The 23259-nt window shown below is 53.6% G+C and overlaps 1 protein-coding gene across 2 annotated transcripts; it reads right to left on the minus strand.

Annotated features, from left to right (window-relative positions):
* Window positions 1-297: 297 nt before the first annotated feature.
* On the minus strand, window positions 298-21691 carry RND2 (Rho family GTPase 2). Of its 2 annotated transcripts, XM_069786238.1 has the most exons (6): window positions 21459-21691; window positions 21279-21366; window positions 6914-7023; window positions 2679-2813; window positions 2445-2493; window positions 298-1768 (listed from the first exon to the last, which is right to left on the minus strand). In XM_069786238.1, the coding sequence occupies exons 1-6, from the start codon at window positions 21558-21560 to the stop codon at window positions 1566-1568; spliced, it is 687 nt and encodes a 228-aa protein (XP_069642339.1). In that variant the 5' UTR covers window positions 21561-21691; the 3' UTR covers window positions 298-1565. The 2 variants fall into 2 exon arrangements, with proteins under 2 accessions (XP_069642339.1, XP_069642341.1); XM_069786240.1 differs by lacking the exon at window positions 2445-2493 and having other exon boundaries at window positions 21459-21675.
* Between the last annotated feature and the right edge of the window lie 1568 nt (window positions 21692-23259).

Raw genomic sequence — 23259 nt, forward strand, 5'->3', positions numbered from 1 at the left:
AGATCAGGCATAGACAACCTGCAGATGCTCCACAGTGTTAAAGGATTCAGGATGGAGTGAGAGGTTATTCAAGGCAAGTGTTTCAGCTCCAAAATGAATACATGCAACTAAAAGTCCTCTGCGTTTTTCACTCAAGTGTATGTGTGAGTGTATTTCAAGAGCTAGAGAGATACATTAGGACACAAATAGAAGTTAGGCAGTAAGACATTTTGAGAGGATGCCTGGTTTGAGGCATCAGCACTCAATGATGATGTGAGAGAGACTCAATGACACATGAACAGAGTCAAGCACTATGCATTTCCAATGATGTTTATTTGTTTTCTGTAGCCCACTGACACAGCTGGATCTGGCAATGGAGCAGATTCTTTTTTCCTTAAAGTGTCTGTGACATTAAGTCAAGGCTAGCACTGTAGTCAAAGGCATTTAGAGAGGGCAGCGGCAGAAGCAATGAGAGGTGTTGGGAGGAGGCTGTACAGCAGGGCAAGAGGGGCCGGGAGCACCTTCCCTCCCACTGCCACAGTGGAGACAGGGTGCAGATACGCATATAATCTTTTTGGTTATCTGTACCAGACAAACACAGCACCATGCAACACAATCTGCAGCTGGAAATGGGTGGAGAGCAGGATATGGATAGTTATTGCAGTCTGCTTTTTCGGAAGCTATGTGCCTCGGAAGCACAGCTGCCCATGGCAGGGAGCAGTCTGATGAGTAACCAGGCTGTCAGCAGCTGGGACACAAGCTCCCGAGTGGCATTTGCTTGCTGAAGGAAACCACAATTCTCAGGATGCATCTACTGGCATAGACCTCTCCCTTGGAGCCAGATCTACTCTGCTGCATTTCAAATGGAGTTCAAGTATCTAAAATACCATGTAAGGAGCCACCTATCTATTTTCTTCACAGGAGGTGAACTACCATGATGTCTCAACAGGTTAAGGTTCCTTCCCAGGGTGCCTTCCCTCCCAGCTCTGGCCCAGACCTGCACCTTCCATGGCAACTTGCTGTCCAGCCTAGCTAAAGGCAGCACCACCTCAAACATCATTTCTCTTCTAAAGGAAGACTGGAAGAATACCTTCTCCTGATTGCACTCTGCTGCTAGCAACTCCACCCACCTCCCACCTTCCAGCCCAGGTCCCACAGAGCCCACTGCCCCACACTGTGTGTTCTGTATAGCTGCACACAGGCACAGAGGCTGGGCCATGGGTACAGGAGGGTGACACACACAGGATTGCTCCCTTTTACTTTGTTTCACCCAGTCACAGACCTTCCAGCACCTGAATACTCCTCTGCCAAGTGGTTCCTTCACCCCAAGCAATCCGCACAGCAGCAGCCAACCCAGAAGTCTCCACGGTGGGGGGCGACTCGACACCCCAGTTTGCAGCTGGGACCTTTGCTCAGCCCTAAAGACTGAGCGAAAGGCTTTGGAAAGGAGGGCTGGCTCCTGCAGCCAGCACCATGCCCTTGTCTCAGCCAGTTACTGTACAAAATGGACAACACACACACATTATTTACAGCCTGTTTTTCACATGATGGAGCAGCTCTTGGCTCGGTCTTTCCTGATCTCTGTGTCATTCAGTAAGTCCGTCCTGCCAGGCATCTGTGATGCCCGCTTCAGTCCCCGTTTGGAGTTGCTGCGCTTCAAGTTCTTGTGCACCCTGTTGACGGAGGCAAGTGTGGTCACATGAAACACATCCCGTACACTGTTCTCCGAGACCTTGGAGGAGCACTCTGCATAGGCCACTGCGCCAATCTGCCGTGCCAGCGCACTGCCCTGCAGTCCAGAGAGAGTGGGAGGAAGAGGGAAGAAGGTTAAAACACCAGCGCTCTGCAGGGAGCATCCTTTCACATAACCGTCAGCCCTGCCTGTGCTGGCAGCCCTGTCAGAGCACCGTGGCACAGCCAAGAGTGGCTCTCTCATAGTGTTTACTCATCAGTTCTAAGTAAATAAAGTGCAAGTATCTGTGAGAGCACCACACATGAGCATGGCCTCCCAAGCAGACAGTGCTACCGGGCACCGGACCCTGAATCACTTGCACCTTCTCACTAACACGGTGCCACCCCTGCAGCTGAGGGCCTGGACAACTCCTCTCACCAGGACAGTCATCTGGGACCTGCTCTGCACAATACGGAGCAAGGCACAGAGCAACCCAGAGCGCAGCCACCCCTGCACTGCACCACAGAGTCTGGGTCTTTGGGCCAGCCTGGAGACACTGCTGTGTCCACTGGTGGCCGCAGCAGCCTGGCAGCAGACCCTCAGACCCCCAAGCTGTGGCTTGCCCCCCCCCCAGCAGTGTTGTCCCAACACAGAACCTGACCAGAAGAGTCACTCGGAGCAGAAGCTGCACTGAACTAGGAGATGCAGAAGCACAACATTCCCCTTCAGCCAGTCCAACTTGTCAAATCAGGCATGTCCGCCACCTTTGAGGAAAGACTTTTCAGCTACTAACCAGGAGGCTGTTCAACAGAGCATCGGGAATAAGTTAAGGTCTGCCAAAGCTGGGGAAAAAGAGTGCTGTAAGCAGGAGCAGCTCAGAGTCCATGAGCCAAGATCAAACCAGCTTCAGACCAAGACCTGGGCACAGTGGGTCATCTGCTGCTGAGCTTCCTTGTACTAGTAGGTCCTGCAGAAAAGTGCCCGCCTCACCTCCCTGAGCCCTATGGGGACAGTTGCTGAAACACACCTGCTCGTGCGTCACAGGGATAAGGCGCTGCTTGGAAAGCTCCCGGAGCGTGTTTAAGTCTGTCCGCATGTCCAGCTTGCAGCCAACCAGCACAATCTTCGCGTTGGGGCAGAACTCCTGAGTTTCCCCTTGCCACTGCAGAGGAGACAAGAAGGAGAAGATGGTCAGGGGCTGCTGGTGTACAAGACACTGCAAGAGGCCCGATGGCACCTCCACGTCAGTTAATTTTGACAGCGGGCAGTCTGCGAAAGGGTCAAGGTTGGAACAACAAAGGAAATCACAGGGTCTCAGCTTGTTGCTCCCAGCCCCTCTCCAACCAGGCCAAGAGCCCCGTCCAAGATTCCCCAGCCCTGGAGGGAAGGACAGGCCAGGAGACTCATGCCATCAGTTCCTACCAGACAGCATCATCCAGCCAAAATCCTCCGTGCCTCATCGCCACAGCAGAGCCCATGAGTCTGGTCTGTAGCTTCTCCTGATCCCACCAGCAAATGGCACTTCCCTCTCCCACAGAGGAATGATGACTGTGGCAGCCCGGGGTCCCAGCACCTCCTGACCATCATCACACGCTGCCAAGCCATCCCGGCATGGCTCATCTCTGTACAGGACCCAGAACTGGACCAGTCAGGGCAGCAGGACTGCTACTGGTAGCCACTGCAATGCTGCTTTTAGGTCTCTTGCCTCAGACCTGTGGTGCCTGGCACCAGCACTGAGGCTGGTTTTGGCCCCACTGCAGACTGCATGCCCCAGATTTCAGGAAGAGGGGAAGGGGCACAGGCAATGGTGGTCAACATGATCGACGGGGGCTCTCAGTGAGGACGCAGGCCAGGAGTGGCTCTGGAGACTGTGCTGAAGACGGGAAACACAGGGACAGCAAGCTTTTGGTGTTCGGAATGTAACATGAGGCTCTGATGGGATTGGGTTTGGAAAGCAGACTTCAGAGGCCAAGATCATGCACTCTGGTGTGTGTGGCTTTTCCAAACGGGGGTCACAGCTGTTCAGAGACTGATTAGCCTCATCAGGGCACTTTAATGACTGCCAGAGGCAAGGACGGGAATGGTCAGAGTGCCTCTCGGATAACTTTACGCTCGCTTGTTCCAGATATGCCCTGCAAACCCATTAAATCTAAGCTGCAGTTCCCTGTGCTAGGTCACGGGAGACCACTCGTGAGTATGAATGTGGAAAAATAATGACCACACAGTCTGGTGCATAGATCTGAGACTCCAAAGGTCAACCTTGCTGGACCTTTTGAACCACGGTTGGCGGGGAGGTCTTTTCACAACACACTCATTATTTGTTTATTATTGGGAGCCACATGTTAAAGACATTAAGACATTCAGAGTGTAGCTACAGCCAGGGAAATAAAGAATTGAAGCAATGGAAGAAGGCCAGGGCAAACATCCACTTCCTTGGCACTAACGATCCCTTTCAGAACTCCAAAAATGAATGCCCAGTGTGCAGCTAAGTGTCCACAGCAGTAAATAAAACAATCACCTGTGACCTCACCCAGGGGAAATTTGTACAGCCCCATCAGTGTGTCAACACCTTGGTTACTTATCTAGTGTTTCTGAAGTAGCTGGCAGATGATAAATAGAGATTACCCCTGGCTAAAGATGTCACTTGGAATTAGCAATTTCCTGCTATGCTAACTGATGGTTAAGCATATATCCTAGGCAATTAGAAGGGGAAAGAAAGCCAAGCCCACAACCCAGTGTTTATAACCTGGTGGGGAAAGGAAGTGCCAAGAATGACCCAAGTTTCATTCAACCAATATCAGACCAAAGCAACTGCAAAATATGGAAAAATCTTATTTTCCACCAGGAGATGGGCTCAAGTATCTTCACCATGAACTCCCCTTCCCTGCCGCCAGGGACATTTGTCCACCAGGACTCACACACATCCCCAGCAGCTGGGCAGCACGCCGGGCTGCACAGCATCTGGGAGATTTCTGGTGTCACAGCCACACAGCATCAAGGGCTAGCATAGCCACAAGAGGAAGATGATGCAGTTCTTTTGGAGCTGGAATTCAAGCACCCTAATTTACCTGAAGGATGAAAATCCCCGAAGGGATTGAGCTATAGGTCTCTTCTTACCAAGCAGAGGTCATGGCTGGCTGTAATGACATAAGGCTCCCTGATCTATGGACAGAGGTGCAACCCTCTTCTTACATGACTGACACCTTAAAGAGCCTAAGATTTGCTGCGCTATCAAGACTTGTCAGAATGAAGGCACCACCCCACTAAAACCTGCTTTGTATGAAATGAAGAGCTGCTTGTTTGCATTCTCTCAGATGGCTCCTTCCCTTCAACTGTACATGCTGTACCAGCAGCCCAGGCATCAGAAGGGCAGCAATAATAAAGATTTCCTCTGCTGAATTAGCATTTTTGCCTGAGGCTTGAATAGGGAGTGTTAGTTTCCTTATTTGCCTGATATCAAAAGCTGAAACCCATTTCAACTTCATGGTGTCTTAGGAATTTTCCTCACCTCCATAGGCTGCAAGCCTGCACCAAAGGAAACAAGGCATGTACTCAGAGGCACTTAAGAAATCCCCTGTGATTTAGGGTTTATTTTAAGTCACCATATCAAAAAGACATTGCTTAACAGTACTCAAAGCATCTGTGAGGCTGCACAGGGAAGACCGCGCACTGAGCAGTGTGGATTCACATGAAGAGTATGCAGAGAGACATAAATAAATCCCAACCCCAGCTAATTATTGATGGGTTTGCATCTTATTAAGGTATAAGTGATTTGCTTGCATTATTATTCTGCTGACTCCCAAGCTGAGCAGTGAATTCTTTCAGTCCACATGAAACACGCCTCCCTCCACCCAGCACGCTTGGTACCCGGGACCTGCTTTAGAAACGAACACTGAGCCATTGACCGAGTTATGTGAAGGGTCTTTGTCCCCTCACCAGGACACTTCTGAGACACAGACCCACTTCTCAGCCCTCCCAGCAGCTGAGTAAGAGGCACTTGCTTCAGCACAACATTTGGCAAAATGTGGAGAGGCCAAGAGGGCAGTCAGTACAATGTGACTTGTTCAGACAGTGGCCAGTCCAGCCCCTGCAGCCTGGGGCTCACTGGGGAGAACAGCTACAGGAATCACTATTCTGTAGTGCTTTTCACGCCTCGGTGTCTCAGAGAGCTTCACAAATGAGACGCCAGCCAAGACTCGCCTCTGGGACAGGATGCAGCCGCCAGTGAGCTCTCTGCAGCTTTGCTGCACAGCGGTGAGAGCTCACTGAAAACACAGCTGCCTGAATTTCATGGAAGGAAGCAGGGTATGGCCAGGACCAAGGGATGCAAGTGGCTAGGAGGCAATTTACCCTCTCCCCTGAGCAGCATCCTTAGTTGCTGGACTTGATGCCATCTCAGAGGAAAGCCTTGCATGGGGACCTCTCCCTGGGTGCCACCTACTAGCCCAGAGCGTGGCAGGCAGGGACCTGCTGGGACACCAGCCAGCGGTGCTCCACAGCAGATCCCCAGCCCTGTGGGGCTCTCTGGGACCTGCCAGACCTGCCAGCTGGAAATATCTGTTTAGCTGAAAGGCGCTAACCCACAGGTAGAAAACTCTTGGCTGCTAACGCAGAGCATGGCCAGTCAGCTCTGCCAGGGCAGACGGTGTTCAGGGCCCTGCATGCTATCCAGTCCAGTGGCATTGTGCCATCTCATTTTATTCATTCAGAGGCTTGAAATTCAGTGCAACAGCTCATTATTCTTGTTGTCAAGCTATAGGGAACTGATTGCTGTCTTTCTTACTGTGCAGATGCTGAACTGAGGGGACAGCCAAAAAACTGAGCTCTCTACTTGCATGGAAACAGGCACCAGGGGCCACTTCTCAACTGCTGCAAGCAATCCACAGCACACTCCCTGGTGGTTACGCTAACGAGACGCACAACACTTTCCAAGGTCTTCATGAAAAACAGAACAAATGCCCTACATTTCTCTCTGTCCCCACATTTGTATGTGTGCATACACACAGACCCCCACACACATGCTGCAAGCTACCACGGGCTACACCATTCATTGGGCTCCTTTCAAATGGAAATATCTTGCTTTCTGCACAGACCATGTAGGGATCAGCAGCAGTCACCATTCTCATCTGAGCACACAGACTCCAGCCAAGGCTTGGCCACAGGGCCAGAGCTTTTAGCCCAAGGAGCAGAGACCCCAGGGCGGCTCCACGTGCTGCTGCAGAGGACCCATCTTGCCAGCCAGAAGGCACACCGGGCACTCACCTTCTTGAGCACACTGTCCAGGGTCTCCGGGCGGCTGATGTCAAAGCAGATGAGCACAGCGTCCGAGTCCGGGTAGGCCAAGGGACGGACGTTATCATAATACGCTGAGCCTGCAGAGAGGAGCAGGAGGAGACTGGTGAGCAGGAAGTCTCATCCCACTGACTGCTTATTACTCAAACAGGCAGACTAGGACCCCCAGCCCTCTCTGCCAGGCAAAGAGATCTTTAATTCCAATAAGAAATTGAGACCTTGCCACATGATGCAAACTGCTCTGTCAGAGACAAAGGATGTTGACCCAAGCTTTTGACCAGTGACCAGACACCATTAGGTTCAGCAGAGTTTGGTTTGCAGAGGATTTGGTCCCTTCGTTTAGGCGTGGAAGTCAGAGGTTTTTGTCCATGTGCTCTTACATGTATCCCTTTGCAGAGTGGAAATAAATGCAACTTTTGCATCCCTCTCCCTCCCTAGTAAGCATCTGGCATGTAAGAGGCGGTGGAGCTGTGCTGCCAGGGCATGCTGGCTCGCTGCAGAAAAGGGAGCTTGGAAGGGCTGTGATACTGTAGAGCAGCACATGCCTCTTTGCACCACTTGCGTATGTATCCTATTACTTGTCATGCAGTTGCCGTACCACTAACGGTGGAAAGGTGTGGCTGAGAGAAGACAGGGAATGCTGCTGCTGTTTTTTTATCCTCTCTTGCTATCTTTATATAGGAGAGGTGGCTCACACAGCTTGTGAGAATTTAAGACAGGCAAAAAAAAGAATTGCCTTTTGCTCTGGATTTGTACTGGAAAAAGTCAGACAGATTCTTTTTGGTACATAAAAGATGTGACAGGATTTGGTGAACAAGCCATAAATTGGAGGGGATGAGTCTGTATTCTGCAGGATTTCTCAGTGAGCAGGCAGAGAGCCCAGCCTGAATCCTGCACAGCTTCTGCCACGCACGCACACGCATGCACATGCACACACCTTCGATGCAAATTTCAGGCATTAAAGTTATTGTCCCACAATGTTTTTAAGTGCGTTCGGTGTGTGATCGTAGATACCTCAGTAAACAGTAATGGAGCAATCAGCTCATTGCTACTTAAAAACCCTGTTTGGGTTTTATATTTGGCTTTACAATGGCTGAAACTTCCTGGAGGCATGAGAAGCAGATGTTTATTTATGAAACGGGGAAGCGGAGACACCAGAGTCCTTGTTGAATCTGCCTCCTCCGAAAGAAGGATCGCCCACCCTGAGGCCGAAGAAACCGGACGCGCTTCCTGCCGTGGCCCCTCGGGACTCCCGGACCCGGCACTTTCCCACCCTGGGAGGAGGGTGGAGCACCCAGCCCGGGTGTCAGGTGGCTCCTTGATGAAGTTCAGCACCTGATGAATTATGGATGATGGTGGCTTATGTTTCCGGGAGGATGGGAATCTGCCTGGGATAAGCATGAGAGGAGAATAGGCTGATTCTCCTCAGGGCTCTGACACTGGCTCTTGTCTGCACGGGGGCTCACAACTGATGTACAGCGCAGAGCGGGTATGGCCCCTCCAGCACAGCTCTGCAGGCCAGGTGTTTTGCCAACACCCCAGATCCCTCTGCAAGGCTCAGCCAGGAGAGCAGACCTGGCTGTGACTGCTCCTTCCTTCACCCAGAGCCCATACAGGGCAGGCTGAGGGCTGAGATGTGTTGACTTCCCAAACCCTGCCCGGCTCCGGAGACTGGCCACCCACTCTCCCCTTGACGCCAGCTCACAGCGAGATACCAGTGGTAGCCCCCACTGGGACCTCCACAGCACAGAGCTCAGGGCACGCTCCAACCAGCGCAGCCCCAGCCGTGCCTGCGCAGCCCCCGCTGCTCTCACGGAGTCTCCCAGGCAGGCACCCTGGGATTCGATGTGCATTTGGATTCTCAGCAAAATCCGCTACAGATATCTCCAGCTTCTACAGACAGCCACGCTACTGCCAGCCCGCAGGAGCAAAGGCACCTGCACCCCTGCTCCCATCAGTGAGAGAAGCCGCAGCCTGGGTCTCTGTCCCTGCAAAGTCACCAGGAAGAGAAGCAGTTGGGATCCAGCACAGCAGAAACAGACCCTGATCTCTGCAGAGCCCAGCCCTCTTCCTAGAGGTAAAGTCATGTTCCCTGCATGGAAAGGAGCCAGTCCCTGTGGTGCCTTGGCCAGCTCTGGGGACAGGGGATGCAGGCTGGTGCACAGGGAGGTACAGTGAGCCAGGGCAGCCCTGCATCCCAGGCGTAGAGATTTCTGACCTCACTTCAGGCTCAAGCTGCTTCAGTTCATGACTGGCAGAGCTGGCACCAGTGAACTGCTCCCTCCCATGCTCCTGCAGCACAGCAAGGTGACCCAGTTCCCGCTGAGGATGAGGCCGCATTCGAAGGCGGCACTGAGCTTAGTAGCGCTGAGCTCCCCTTTGAACTGAATTTTCAGCCTCGTGCCTGGTGTGGGTGTACTGGATGGGATGTGAGCTCCAGCACTGGTCTGCATGCTTGGATTTGCTGGGTCCTTTATCCAAGCCGTGTCCTCTCCCTCATGCACATAAGGGTATCTGCCTCCAGACAGGGGCCCCCAGCACATGCTGGAGGAAAGCGTTCCCACACACATCCTCTCCCTGCCGGTCCTCAGCTTTACATAAACACTGCAGATAAATCTGCCCCCTCCCAGCCCAGGAATGCTCCTTTTGTAGAGGTGGTTTTGGCTCCATTCATCACAGACATTGCCACAGCAAACTGTATCATAGCAACCTGCTGCTCCTCTCAGCAGCCAGCCAGATCCTCAGCGAGAGCCTGCAGCGGCAGTGCGCAGTGGAGCATGGCCCCTTGGATATCCTGCAGAACCACCACCATCCCCACCCCAGTGCCAGGAATCGTAGTCTCACCACCTGGGACCACAGGAGGAAAGACCCTTGTGCTGGCGGGAGGAGCTGAGAGAAGGGATGCGCTAAGTCAAGAACCTCATTTTCTTAATGAGATCAAAATTGCTTTCGTATTCATTAACTTTCTGCTCCAACTCCAAAGCGCAGGAGCAGCCCCTGGCACCTTCACTGGTAGTTCCGCTCACCAGCTGCTCTGGCAGTGGGTAACAGCCAGTGCTCACAGCCTCAGCTGCAGAAGCCTCTGCCCTACCCCAGGAGACAAATGGAGACCAATGGTCAGCACTGCCCAGCAGGGCAGGAGAGCTGCTGTGCTCCAAACTCAGCTAATCTCCAGGTTTCTTTGGAGATGTCTCTACTGAATCAGGAAATTCTGTTTGGGTGATTATTCTTCTAGTTTTTGCATCTATTACTTTGTCATTGAGTATGACAATTAAAAAAAACCAACCAAAACACAGAAGCCTCAGTTCCCTCAACTCCAGGTCTTCAGTTTTATCAATTCTGAGCACTCGACACCTTTCAGATACTCCAGCAAGACACCCCAGAGACCCACAGTCTGGCACTTCCGAACACACACACACACACACACACACACATATGCACCCAAGGCTTGTGTGTCTGCAGATTCAGCCTTCCTTCACTGCATGAGTCATTCTCCCACTTGGCACCCAGGTTTGCAAGAAACAGGACCTACGTGCATCTGTTCATGACTAAAGAGAGAAAATTGGAGCTAGCCAAAAACCAGCTTAAAAATAAAAGCCATACGGTTGCCTGAAATGCAGGGGTGGATACAGCGATGAGTAGCTCCTCTTTCTTATCAGCTAGCAGCCCCTCAAAATGCCTGGCACTGTGACTCAGAGATGCCACTCTCGGGCAGGGGACTGAAATATGCTGTTTCATCTATACCAACATAGTGTTAATCTTCATTTGTTCCTTATTAGCTGTTCTGAGAGATAATGAGCATCCTCACATGGGCACCCTCCATCCAACAATAGCACATTACAAACCAGGAAAGAAAATATGCATGCAGAGCCACGATCTGCTCTGCAAGGGGCTCCTGCAACCCCAGCCAGCTCTGGCTTGAAACAGAGATGAGCACTGCCAAGACCTAAATTTTTTCAGCACTTGTCTCAGAGGGCTTACTGTAAACTCTCCCCATAGAGCCAGCAACGCTGCAGCGCATGCTGCTTTCTGCAGGGACAGCCAAGAACATCCTTCACAGAATGAAGCAGAAATTCATCCCAGCTTTCTGGAGTGCTGCATCCATAAGCCCAAAGAGCTTCAGGTTACCTCCCCGTACAGCAGTGCCAGACAAGCAGCAGCCTTCAGAGACTACAGAGGATGTCTTCTTCGCTAGACAAATCCCACCGCCAGTTCAGCCAAGCTGTTGTCCACAGAACAAAGCTGTCAAAGCAGGACCAAGGTGCAGCTGTCTCAGCATCCTCTCCCCATGCATGGCAAGAAGCTTGTACCACCTCTCAGCCAGCATCAGACACGAGGAGACTATCCCCTCTGCTCCCACAGGTCCAAATCCCCCTTCACTGAGCTTCACCAGCTGCGTGGCCCTCCAGCAGTTCCCAAGATGGGGGCTCAAACCCTTCGGGGCTGCTGTGTACCAGCACACATGCTCTGCGTTTCCTGAGGTTAAGCAGGGCTTTCTGGAGCTGCATTCACAGATCCAAGTGGCTTTTTGTTGCAGAGCAATTTATCTGAGTGACTGCTTACTAGAGGCAAAGGCACTGCATGCAGAGGCATGGCTCTGAGCCCCCTTCTCACCTCCCCAGGCCGGGCAGGGATTCCTCCGCGCAGCTGCAGCAGAGGTCTGGCGTGGGAGCAGGATGCTCACATTCAATCACTGCATGCCTTCCCCACGTGACCCGGTTAATATTACATGAGGTGCCAGTGAATGCAACGGCTTTCATGGTTAGTCGTTCTTCTGCCAGGGCAGATGATGATGAAGGTGTTAATAATAATATATTTTATTTATACCACACCTTTCAGACCGAACACGAAATCTCTGCACCATTCACAGCCGTGCCGGGCGGGAACAACCCACCCAGCTGCTCCTGGGTCGGACTGCAGCGGTGCAGAGAGCTGCTGCTGGGCAAGGGGACTGCAACAGCCGGGCCGGCTGGGTGCCCCCCACCCCTCCTCCAGCCCCTCACCCAGCTCCGCCGGCGAGGCTGAGCTCCGGGCTGAGGCTTTGAAGGGGCTCTCCCCGTGCAGGCAGCCATTTGCATGAGAAAGGCACGCATCCCCTGGACCAGCCCGGCTATTGTCTCCTCCCAGGGCCCACCAAGGGGAAAGCATAAAAATGCTGGGTTGAAAACCTGGCCGTGAATGAAAGGCCAGAAGTGGCAGCTCTCCCAGACACCCCAGTACAGAGAGGCGAGGCCAGTCCCCATGGTGAGCCCGCAAAAATCTCGGCTGGTTTTCTGGGACATGCAGGACGCTCCAGAGCTGCCACTTCCTCTGCAGATGCAACAAGAGGGCACGGAGTCACCCTGAAATATTTCCCACTGCTAGAAAAGGGGAAATCGGCCCAGAGAAACAATGGCAGAGTTTACGGTGGCGGGTGAAGAGGAATTCAGCCTCGGGGAATACTGGAGAGCAGCAGTTAAACAGCCCCAAAGGTCATGCCCAGTCCCTTTATCCTACTGGAGACAGACTAGGAAGGAAATTTGTCTTCTGTGCTCCTCTTACTCAACTCTTAGCTTGACCATACAACGGCCCAGCCAGCACCTGTGGGACCAGGCAGGTCCTGGACCCGGCACAGGAGCTCCCTGACTGTGCACACAACGGGCTCAGATCTCTGTTTGCGAGGATGAAGCCACCCATGCTGACATGTCGCTCGTGTTCACTGGCAGCTGCCGTGCCCACAGCCGCCTCCATCCACCTCCTGCATGGCCCACGACATGGCTCCAGCAGCAGTCTCCCTGGGGTTTCTGCAGGTGCATCCTTGCTTGCAAGGTCCCCCAAGATATCTCCTGCAAGGCAGGAGCCAGGGAGACGGGCCTCCCAGAGCCCTGGAACAGTCATCTCCACAACAAAGGGCTTCTCAGAGATGATCTCTCACTCAGGAGGAACCACAAGCATGGTAAACTCTGCAGACGCAGGTCCCTGCCCTGAAGATTTTAGCTGCCTTTATGAAGGCAGAAGGCAATGTTTGAAGAGCAGCACAGTGTGCCTGGCATACAACAGACCAGAATATGCAAATGCCCTCCTCATTCCCTGTATCATTAGTGTTGATGGGCTTTATAAACAGAAGACCAGGAAATGAGCCACTGCAGCCTCCCAGACTGCAAAAGCTGCACGTCAGGGAGACAATGATCTGAACCATCAGGAGTTCAGAGACTAACTTCATCTTCCCAGTGTGAAATCAGACCCTCTCTCCTGAAAGAAAATCAGAGGATTTTTTTGTTTGAAGATTGATAAACTGCAGCAATATTCCTGAGCACCCTGCAGGTCCCTGCTCAGCCAGAGCTCAAAGACAGGTTAAGGATCCCTGACCCTGCCTGGCTGATTACTGTCTGGAAGGGCAGGACAATGCAGATCCCACTGATACAAAAAACATGTTTCTGACACTAATACAGTGCTCATTAGAGTCCAGCCCAGAAGAGTGACAAGTGGCAGAGACAGGAATTAAAGCACTGGTGACAGACTCAGAGATACTGGTAACAACGGGGTCTGGCAGTACCACGATCTGAAGCCCAGACCTGACAACTCTGGGGTCACAATTACAAAAGAAGCAGCAATTAGTGACATTAGACATTAAAGTGAGTGGCACTAAGAGCAAAGCAGACTGGTGAAATAGAGTCAAACAGAGCCGCCATCATGCCAAGTTGCACTCCGCAGCAAAGACCTGTCTGTCTGCATGCGAAATGCCAAGCTGATAAACATGTACTGCTACCCCTGCCAGCACCAAGGTGCCTGTGCAGTGGCTCTGCCCGCAGCAACACCACAGCCAGGCAAAGCTGGCTGCGGTTTCTCTCCGAGTGGCCATCCCCATCACAGCCCAAGGGGCAGAGCTTTTACCAGTACATCCCCTACGACTTCTCACAGAAATCCCTCCAATGGCAGGCTTTGCCACGAAAGGAGATCCCGCCATCCTTCCAGGCAAGGCCTCAGAAAGGTTTTACCCAAGCAAAGGTCACAATTTGTTCTTCAGAAGTAAGGGTACAGAGCCTCAGGATGGGAAGGGCCCCACCTCCCTCACCTTGACGGGCAGCAAGGTCAGGGGCAGAGAGTTGTCTTGAAATGACACAAAGCTCTGCCTGCCAGAGAGAAAGTGGGCAAAACAAGGAGAGATGAAGCATCCCACCAAAGCTGGAGGGAGACAGAAAGCAGCAGAGGGAACTGCAGGTCACAACTGCAACTACCCCTAGTCCAGCCCTCCAAGGGACACTGAATGAGGTACAGCCACCAGCCCCAGGACTTTTACAAGCTTCTCTTGTGGCTGGACCATGACATTTCTCTTGCTTGTGCAACACCACTGCAAACCCCCAAAGCGTAGGAAAGGAGGAAACTGTTCCGTGACATGGAACAAGCAATCGTCTGGAAAGCGCATGACAGAAACAACAGCTACTCAGCTTGGACAATTAACCTCTGCTCCTAATTCTTACGATACACGTACAAAAATGAGTAAATTACTGAACAGCCCAGCTGGCATACCTTCAGGACCGACATGATCAGGATGAAGGGAATGGTATTTGCACAGGCTGAGGTGGCATTTCTGGGCCCCTCTCCAGATCTTTATTACTGGAAACCTGTCACTCAGGAGGAGGCTGTTCTGCTGGATTTACCAGCAGAGGAACCCCCAGCTCAAGCAGGCACAAGGTGCTTCTGCCTTACCTGGATCCTGTGCCCTGTCTCACACATGCAGCTCACAGAGGTTCAGAGGAGCTTGCTCAGATGCAAACATCACTCTGGCAATCGGGAGGCAGCTCTGGAAGCTTCTTGCAGAAGTCCCTGCTGGCATCTCGGGGGGAGCATCACTGAGTGTCTGGGGTAGGAGGGCTGAGGCTGCAGAGGCAGCCCGAGTAGCTCGTCCAGACTTCTCACAAGCATGCTGGAAATCACGCCTGTGGCAGCTGACAAGGGAGACAAATGGGAGCCAGAAGTCCCTTCCTGGCACTCTTGCCGTGTCACAAGGGGAGTTGGCATTGCCACAACCTGCCTGTCATCCTTTCTATGGCATACAACAAGGACTAGGAGTGGCAACAGGTTCCCACAGCACAGCCAGTGCATGCTCTGGCTTTGGGGAACATGTCCGAGGGCTGAACGAACACAATTATCTTTACGCAATGTTACACATTTCAGGTTTGCTGTGCATAAGCAGCAGATCCCTCCCTGACTGCCTGGCTACCAGATAAGGTTTCTCCCCACAGGGAAGGCTGGGCCTGTACACTTGTGAAGTTTAATCGAGTGGAGATTTTATCTTCAGAATCTGGGGAAAAAGAAAGCTGCATCCATGTCCTCACTGCACGCATGGGACCCAGGGTGCGTGACAACCGGCTCCTTCAGAGCTCTCCCTCCCACAAAGCCTCCTGTTGTCCCACATCAGCTGTCTCAAAGCACACTAGCACTGTTTGGTGGGGCAAAAGGGGCATCCTTGGCACCACGCTCGGTGAGGGCTATTAGAAAGGCAAGCCATCACAGGCAGAGGACGGGGTGTGACTGCCCTGCTCCAGGGAGTTTCTGCAGGTCTGTTTATGTGACCGCCTCAATAAGGAGCTTCTGCTTGCCCTAAACATGCATTACATCGGCATTAAAGCAGCATCGGGAGGTGCCACGGGTGCCACAGAGCAGCCAGACTGAAGAAGAAACAGGGAGTGCACAGTGGTGCTGTCCTTGCCCACAGGAGAGAGCGAATCACCTCCGTGCTGTGGGAAAGGGGTCTGCATCAGAGCTGGGAACAAACCCACCCCACAGAAAGCCCTTCCTTGCCTGCAAGGTCGCAGCAGCCAACAGGGTCAGCTGGTTGTTGCTAATGGCACCATTCCTACTCAGCACCCCCCGTGACTGCCAGGACACCCCACAACCCCACAGAGGCTAAGCCTCCCAGGTCTGTAGGGGTGAAAGGACAGATGCTGCCACAGGACATGCTGCCCATGCTGCGGGGAAGTGCAAGAGAATCAACCTCCATCCCTGAGTCACACAGCATCGCAGCATCCCCACACCATGCCCAGCCCAGTGAGACAATCCTCACAGGGACTGGCATGGCATGGCATGGGATGTCCATCCTCCACCTACTCTAGCATAAGCATTTCTGCTGCTGTTTCTGCTGCAACTCTTTAAAGTTCTGTCCGACTGGTTACTGACGTGCCTGAGAATGTGACCCAGCTGCACATATTTTTAGGCTTAACTTTGTATTTGCGCAGAGGCAGAACACAAGTATGCTGGTTTCAGGCTCCCAGCCTCAACAGGGAGCATGAGAGGAGCTATTTTGGTATGGAAAGGGCAGCTCCACGGTTTTTCTCTGCCTCAGAGTACAAGCGGCATTGAACTCTTCCCAAGACAGAACTTGCTTTTGCACTTTGGAAGAGGCAGCCATGGTAATCCTGGAGCCGCATGCTGGGAATCCAGGCACAGACAGCCTCAGCATCCATGGAGATGCCATCACTAAACTCGGCCTCTTTCAGCTCTCTAATCTCATCAACATTCCTCAGTAGCTCCCCTAAAGAAGGATCTGTTACCACAGCCTGTAGGTTCCCACACAGGCCATACCAAGGCAGACTGTTTGCTGAGCACAGGCAAAGAGGGAGGCGGAGGGGGATTTTCAACTTACAATGTTATTCTTGTCTTGAAAGCACATCTGCCTAAGAGACAGAAGCCCCGGCAAAGGACTGGCAGCTGTGCAACTCCCCTGTTGTGAGCTGCAGCATGGAGGGGGACAAAGTGGCACTGCTGAACCTGTGGGCACTGATCTATGCAACATTGCAGGCTGTGGTAGATACTGCAGCTCTCAGCAGCAGTGCATCTTCCTGGGCCACAAAGGACAGAAAAGTCCTCTCCAGCAGCGTTCCAAGATGGCAATGATCATGTGCAAGGCACAGTGCCAGGCCTGGGCCTCCCCCTTGGGCCGCTGGCACAGATGCCTGTACCAGAAACAGGCAGCTCTACTCTGCACCGGGTTCTGCATCAGCAAAAGATGCACCATGCAGATAAATGGCCTCAGGTCACATCACTGCTCTGCCTGCCTGCACTTAGAGGCCACAGACACAGAAGGCTGACAGAGCCTCCCAGCATAAAGGGAGTGTGAACCAAAAGCAAGGAACTGAGCCCAGGCTGCCATGCACAGAGTAGCTTCCTCCCCATTATTTTTGGAAACAAAACAAAAACCCCACTTAGGTACAGGGCAAAGCCTCAGGCCTGCCAGCACTGATGCTGTAGCACCCTGGCCTTGCTGAGGCATTGGGCAGCAGCATTGCCTGAGCCCTTCTTTCCTCCTGCTGGTACCCAGCCCAGGGAAAGGGGCTCTGTGGGGTTGCCAGTGTGGCAGGCGGCAACGTTGGGCCAGTCCGGAGGTGTGGGCAGCAAGTCCACTGGCAATGCCCGAGTCACCACAGGAATGCACTGAGGCGCAACACCTCCCAGAGCAGGACAGACCCATGGACACTCCCTGATCCCATGGGCAACACAGCTATCGCATCGCTGAGGGAAACCTACCTGCCTAGTGCATACCTGGTGGTAACTGACTCCCTTTCACACCTCTGAAGCATGGAAATGAAACCCGCCTACTCTTTGTTGCTAGTGATCACAAAACCATCTGTCTTTCCTCCACCTGGCCGCAAGGAAGAAAGCTCTTCCTGACGGGTCTGGGGCACCGGCACTGCGGGTCTGGGAGGCACCCAGCCCTTTGGGAACAGCACTCCCAAGCCATCAGGCATCCCGTCGAACAGGAGTTTCCTCCCGCCACAAGATACCGCTGCCATGCAGAGGAGTTGTTTCTGTGCCGAGCACATTCAGCCAACAGACAGCAAAAAAAGAATTTGCCAGAATGGGAGCACGAAGAGCAGCAAAGCACCGTGTCCTCCGTAAGGCTCACGAGCAGAGGTGCCAGACCACGGCAGCTTGCTGGAGTCAGAGCCCTGTCCACCCAGTACGGCAGGCAGGCTCCACACCTCTTCCCTCACACACAACAATGTCAAACTGTGTTTTAATGGAGGCTTTAGAAAACAGCATGTTAGCACAGGCTTTCAGGGGGACGGGAGGGACTGGACATCCCTCCTGTGCTATAAAATGACACCTGAAGCAATTTCATTCTCACAGTGTGCCCAGAGCTGGGACTAACTTAAAAAGAAACAAGCATGAAATGCAACCAGCACCTGCAGATAACAGGCAAGGGGTCAAGCTCAAACTTGGTTCACTTTTCTCCCCAGTAGGTTCCTAGATCTGAGGCACTTCAGACGGTGCAGAGTCCTCACATTTGCCCTGTCTGAGCGGCACAGATTTCATCCTCATGACAGATTTTCAGTGCTGGAAACTCTGGAGAGTCATCCTCCAGCCTCGGAGAAACTAATCAACGGACAAAGGGTTAAAAGACATTTAAAGGAAATCAGAGGTCCCAATACAATTTGGGAGCCTTTCGGTTTTCCATCACTTCTGTCCATCCTATGGCAATATTTCTCTAACTAGAATTACTGCCTGCCTGCCAGCTGCTAATGCCATAGCCTGCATTCGCCACTTAGCAGAAGGGGCAAATTCAGTCTGAAAGGCTGCATTTTCCAACGCACTTATATCAGCCAGTACTACAAGCCCCGGGGAGCAGGCAACATCCCAGTTTGTACAGAGATTATCGATGGGACTTGTGAGCAGCCAGGTAGGCTGTGGCCACACTGAGTCGCAATAAAGGGAGTTTTCCAGGCAGACTGCTCTTGCCCCAACACCCATTGCTGAAAGATGCTCAGCTCACCCTGCGCAGCTTCCAGAGTCTCCAACCACTTTCACAACTAACTATGGGGCGGGGGGGAACTAAAAAAGAAAAATAATAATAATAAAAAAAATCAATAGTCATCTCTGTTCAGGTCTCTTTTCTAATTTCTGAAGGAGACCTTCAGTTCCCATTACTTATCTAAGAGATGGCGAGTGTTTAAAATATAAAGGGTGATCTTGACAGGAGGACGGGAGCAGTTTCTCAGCACCTCCCTTCCTACTCTTGCTGGGATGGAATTTATCATGAACAATAAGTCCCTGCGCGCGAAGCTGCTTAAAACAGACAGGAGGTAGCACAGAGACAAGGGAAAGTGCACCCCAGTGCCTGTCATTCTGCATGAGGAGGGCAATTAGCCACTCTCAATCCCTTCAGCTCAGCTGGTTCAATTCACTATTGTGCAAAACTTCTTTTACCAAAGCTCCTGTTTACAAGTGTCTCTGAAGGGTAGTGGAAACTCAACAGCAACTTGCAGTCTACAGCTAAAAATATCAGTTTGATTACTAGGGAAAATTGGTGTGTATTGCTTTGCAGGACTGTTTGTTGAAGAACTAGCTCCTGTGTATTTCAAATCAAAGCTGCAACAGAAGGGAATTTATCTGGAAAACTATCTAGCGAACTCTATCTACATCAAAGCTGTTAAAAAGGTCCTATATTTTTCATAAGGAGAAGGGAGAAAGAATTGAAGTCCATTTCCTCTTGACTATAAACATTAGACAAACTTATATCTTTGGTTGAAAAGGATAAAAAATTAACGCATGACAGCATCAGATGCAGGCATCAGATATATACACACAGCTTTAAAGACTTTTTATCATGTCCTTTTCTTTTAACGTTTGTAAGATCGAAGCCAAACATTCTGGAGAATTCCTAAAAAGCCAACAATGCATCAAATGTGCTCCCGCACCCTCAAAAGGTGAAGTTTCTCATGTCAAATACAGACTCTCAGAGCAAAGCCGTTCAGTGCCTAACAAAGATACTCCACCCAGTCCCTTTTTGCAGGCTGCAGAAGTCCACGGTTTGGAAACCCCCACAGCCACAGGGGTGACCAAGCTGCGGGTGTACGCACAAGCACACCCAGGTGACAGGAGAGGTTGGCCAACCCCTCACTCCCAGTACACCTCGATCTGGACTCACCCTGCTGGAGCAGCTCCAGGGAAACCTCTGCAGGGAAGGCCCCCGGGTCGACCAGGATGGCTTCGCCGTTACCACTTCTGAGGGACTTCACGCAGACACATCAGCCTGGCACCATCCACCGTGCAGTGACTTCCACGGTGTAGCTCCCATTCTGTCCTTCAAGCACAGCTCCCAGTCAGCTGCTGAGAGCCAACGCTTCATTCACAGCTCCAGCACCAAGAGCTGCCCTAACAGCCAGCATCCTTGTGGCTCACATCACAGCACACATCGTGCGGGCAAAGCAAAAGACCCCTTTTTGTCTCAGGGAACAAAAAGCAGCAAAAGCAACGTCTCCTGGGTCAGGAAGCTCCAGAGCGGACTCGATAAACATATTTTACACATTAGAGCTAGTCCAAGACTCAGTAAAGCCACTACTGTAGGTAGAGCTGTGCTGATGCTACAGCTGTAATTTGATGGATGTAAAATTACAGCAAGGAATCAGAGCGTACAAGAGCAAAGAAAGTCCTAGGTCTTCCTCCTAGGTCATGTTTTAATTTACTATTGCTCTTGGACATCAAGAGGACTTCATCTGCCATAAGGACTCCAGAAATTATGGGGAAAGAGCATCAGCAAGCCTGTGATGTACGTACACCGACAGAGCACAGCATTCAGCTGCACCATGTGTACACAGCGGTCCAAAAAGGCTGTCAGAGGTAAATTAAAAGGTGCACATGAACTTTGCTGAATGCCAATATTTTGATTAGCTCTGCATCAAGCATGTCACTTGCAATTTGCGCCTCCACAGAAAGACAGCATGAAGTTTGGGAAGGGTCTCGGTGGGCTGCGACAGGGGTGCCTACAGCTTCATGCAGAATCACAGCTGAGGACACAAAGAGGCAAAACCAAACCAAAAAAACCCCAAAGGACCCCGGACGCGCTCTCGCAGAGAGCGATGAAAGGACAGCGCATTCCCTCAGCGCATTCCTCTCCAAGGTGAGGTCTCCCTCCCCGACCCGCGCCTCGCCTCTTCCCCGCTCCTCCCCGGCCTCACCTCGCAGCCCGGCGCTGGTCCGCTCGATGCTCGGCCGCGTCCCTACCCGGGCACGGATGGCGCCGCTGCCACGCGAAGGCGGCACCAGAGCCGGAGCTGGGAGCCCGCACCGCGGGCTGCAGGAGAAGAGACCGGAACGCCCGGCGCGGCGATACCGGGCAGTCACCCCGGAGCGGCGGCGGGGCTGCCCGGCCCCGGCCCGGGACCCCGCCGGGAGCTCGCAGGCTGCTGGACCGCGGGGCGCAGCCGCAGGGCGCGGGGCCGCCGCTCCAGCCCCAGCCCCGGCCCCGGCCCCGGCCCCGGCCCCGGTTCCGGCGCGGCAGCCCCGGGGAAGGGGAGGCCCTCGACCGGAGCGACGATCCCGCCGCCGCCGCCCCCCGCGCAGCCCCCCGGCCCACCTGAGGTGTCCCACATGTTGAGCTCGGTGCGCTGCTTGTCGATCTCGAAGCTGGCCGTGTAGTTCTCGAAGACGGTGGGCACGTAGCTCTGGGGGGACGGAGGGGAGAGCAGAGGTGAGCCCAGCCCAGCCCGGCCCGGCCCGGCCCGGCCCGGCCGCCCCCGCCCGCCGCCCGCCGCACCTCGGGGTAGCAGTCCTTGGCGAAGACGTGCAGCAGCGCCGTCTTGCCGCACTGCGTGTCCCCCACCACCACGATCTTGCAGCGCGCCAGGTGCCCCTCCATGGTGCGGGGCCGCGCCGCCCGCGCCGCCGCTTTACCGGGACGGCCCCGGCCTGGCCGCGCCCCCGGCCCCGACGGCACCAACCAGGCGCGGAGCGGAGCCGGCGCTGGGCAGGGCCGCGCCGCCACGGCCGCCCCCGGCCGCCTCCCGCCGGCCGCGGCCCCGGGAGCCGCCCCCCCGCCGCCCCCCTCGGTGCGTCCCCCCGGCGCGTCCCCCCGGCGGCAGCCACGGCTCGTCGCGAATCCCGCGGACGCGGCGTGGGGGCCGGCGCGGGGCTTCTGCCGGGACCGGGCGACGGCCCCGCCGCGGGCTGCCCCCGCCCGGCCGCGGCACCCCCTCCCCGGCCCGGCCCCTGCCCCGCCGCCCGCTGCCCCCCACCCCCCCGGCCCCCGCCCGGCGCCTCCCACCGCATCGCGGCCCAGAGGGCCCGGGCCTCCGCCCGCACCCGGCCGGCGCCCCCCAGCAGCCGCCCTCCGGCAGCGGGCTGCCGAGGAGCGCGGGCGGGAGAGAACGACCCGCAAGGACGGGTTCCTGCCCTGCGCGGGGGATGCCCCCTGCCCACCGGGGTCTTCCAGGCCTGGCGCTGCTGAGGGAACGGGGCTTGTTCCCCTGAGGAATTTGGCAGGAATGGGAACACCCCGCGTTTTAGCCAGCTCTGCGCGAGCTTTAAGAATCCCGTAGCTCCGACGCCCACCGCCAGGTTACATCGGCGAGGGCAAGAGACCCGTCTGTCGTAGAGGCTGCACCGCCCCAGGCCTGGCTGCGCAGCCTCCTGCAAAGAGGGCAGCGATTTCTGCTTTCCATTCCTCCCCAAGTACAGGCAGTGCATCTAGAAAGTACAGGCAGTGATTTTAATTAGCAGAATTATTGAAAAAGGAGAGGCTTCTCTACTGCTCGTATTTTGCTGGCCACACTGCAGAAAGATTTACCGTAATGGCAAACTTTCATTTGTCAGAGACAAGCTGGCTGTGACAAAATGCAGCAAAAATAGAGACAATGAAGACGAAGCAAGTCTGAAGAAGTGGAAATTAGAATGTTTTGGCAGTGAAACAGGATTTATTAATGGACTGAGGGGGCAGTTTGTTTTTGCTGAAATCACAGTCATTTTTCACATATAAATATTGGTGCTGTGCATGAAGTCGGGATGAGTAACGAACAGAGACGTGGTGCAAGGCATGGTGCCATACAGGTACCCAGTGGTACTTCAGGATGCACCCTCAGGGCGGGCAGGGGCCATGTGCAAGCCAGGCTGAAGGTGTGTCCTTGGCACATTCAGCTGGTCAAATGAGAATTCAGGTCCCCCCTCATCTTATCATCAAATACCAGACAACACCCCAGAGCCAAGGCGATGAGGCTGTCCTGGAATCACAGTAGCATAGCTCACGTCCTCACCTGGTCTGACTCCTGCATTATATAGGCCAGGAAACTGTTGTCAGTCAGTTCCTCATTCTGTAGCTTTGCGATGCGTATTGCTGCAGCATCTCTGTGCCTCCCAGTCTTGCCTTAAGCAATGTGATGAGTAACTGTCACACGCTTGTTTCCTTCCAGCCTCCCCAAGGAAAGGAGCTTGTGTAGCACTGTGTCATGTTTTGTAAGCCCTGTAGGGTTTTTTGGCCTTCTTATATGTGTGCATGTTGCCCAGCTTTTATGTGGAGGAACAGAAAGAAAAGTTCCTTGTGCTTGTGACTGCAGGTAAAGGAG

This window comes from Haliaeetus albicilla, chromosome 7 (assembly GCF_947461875.1).
Source record: "Haliaeetus albicilla chromosome 7, bHalAlb1.1, whole genome shotgun sequence".
Classification (NCBI taxonomy): domain Eukaryota; kingdom Metazoa; phylum Chordata; class Aves; order Accipitriformes; family Accipitridae; genus Haliaeetus; species Haliaeetus albicilla.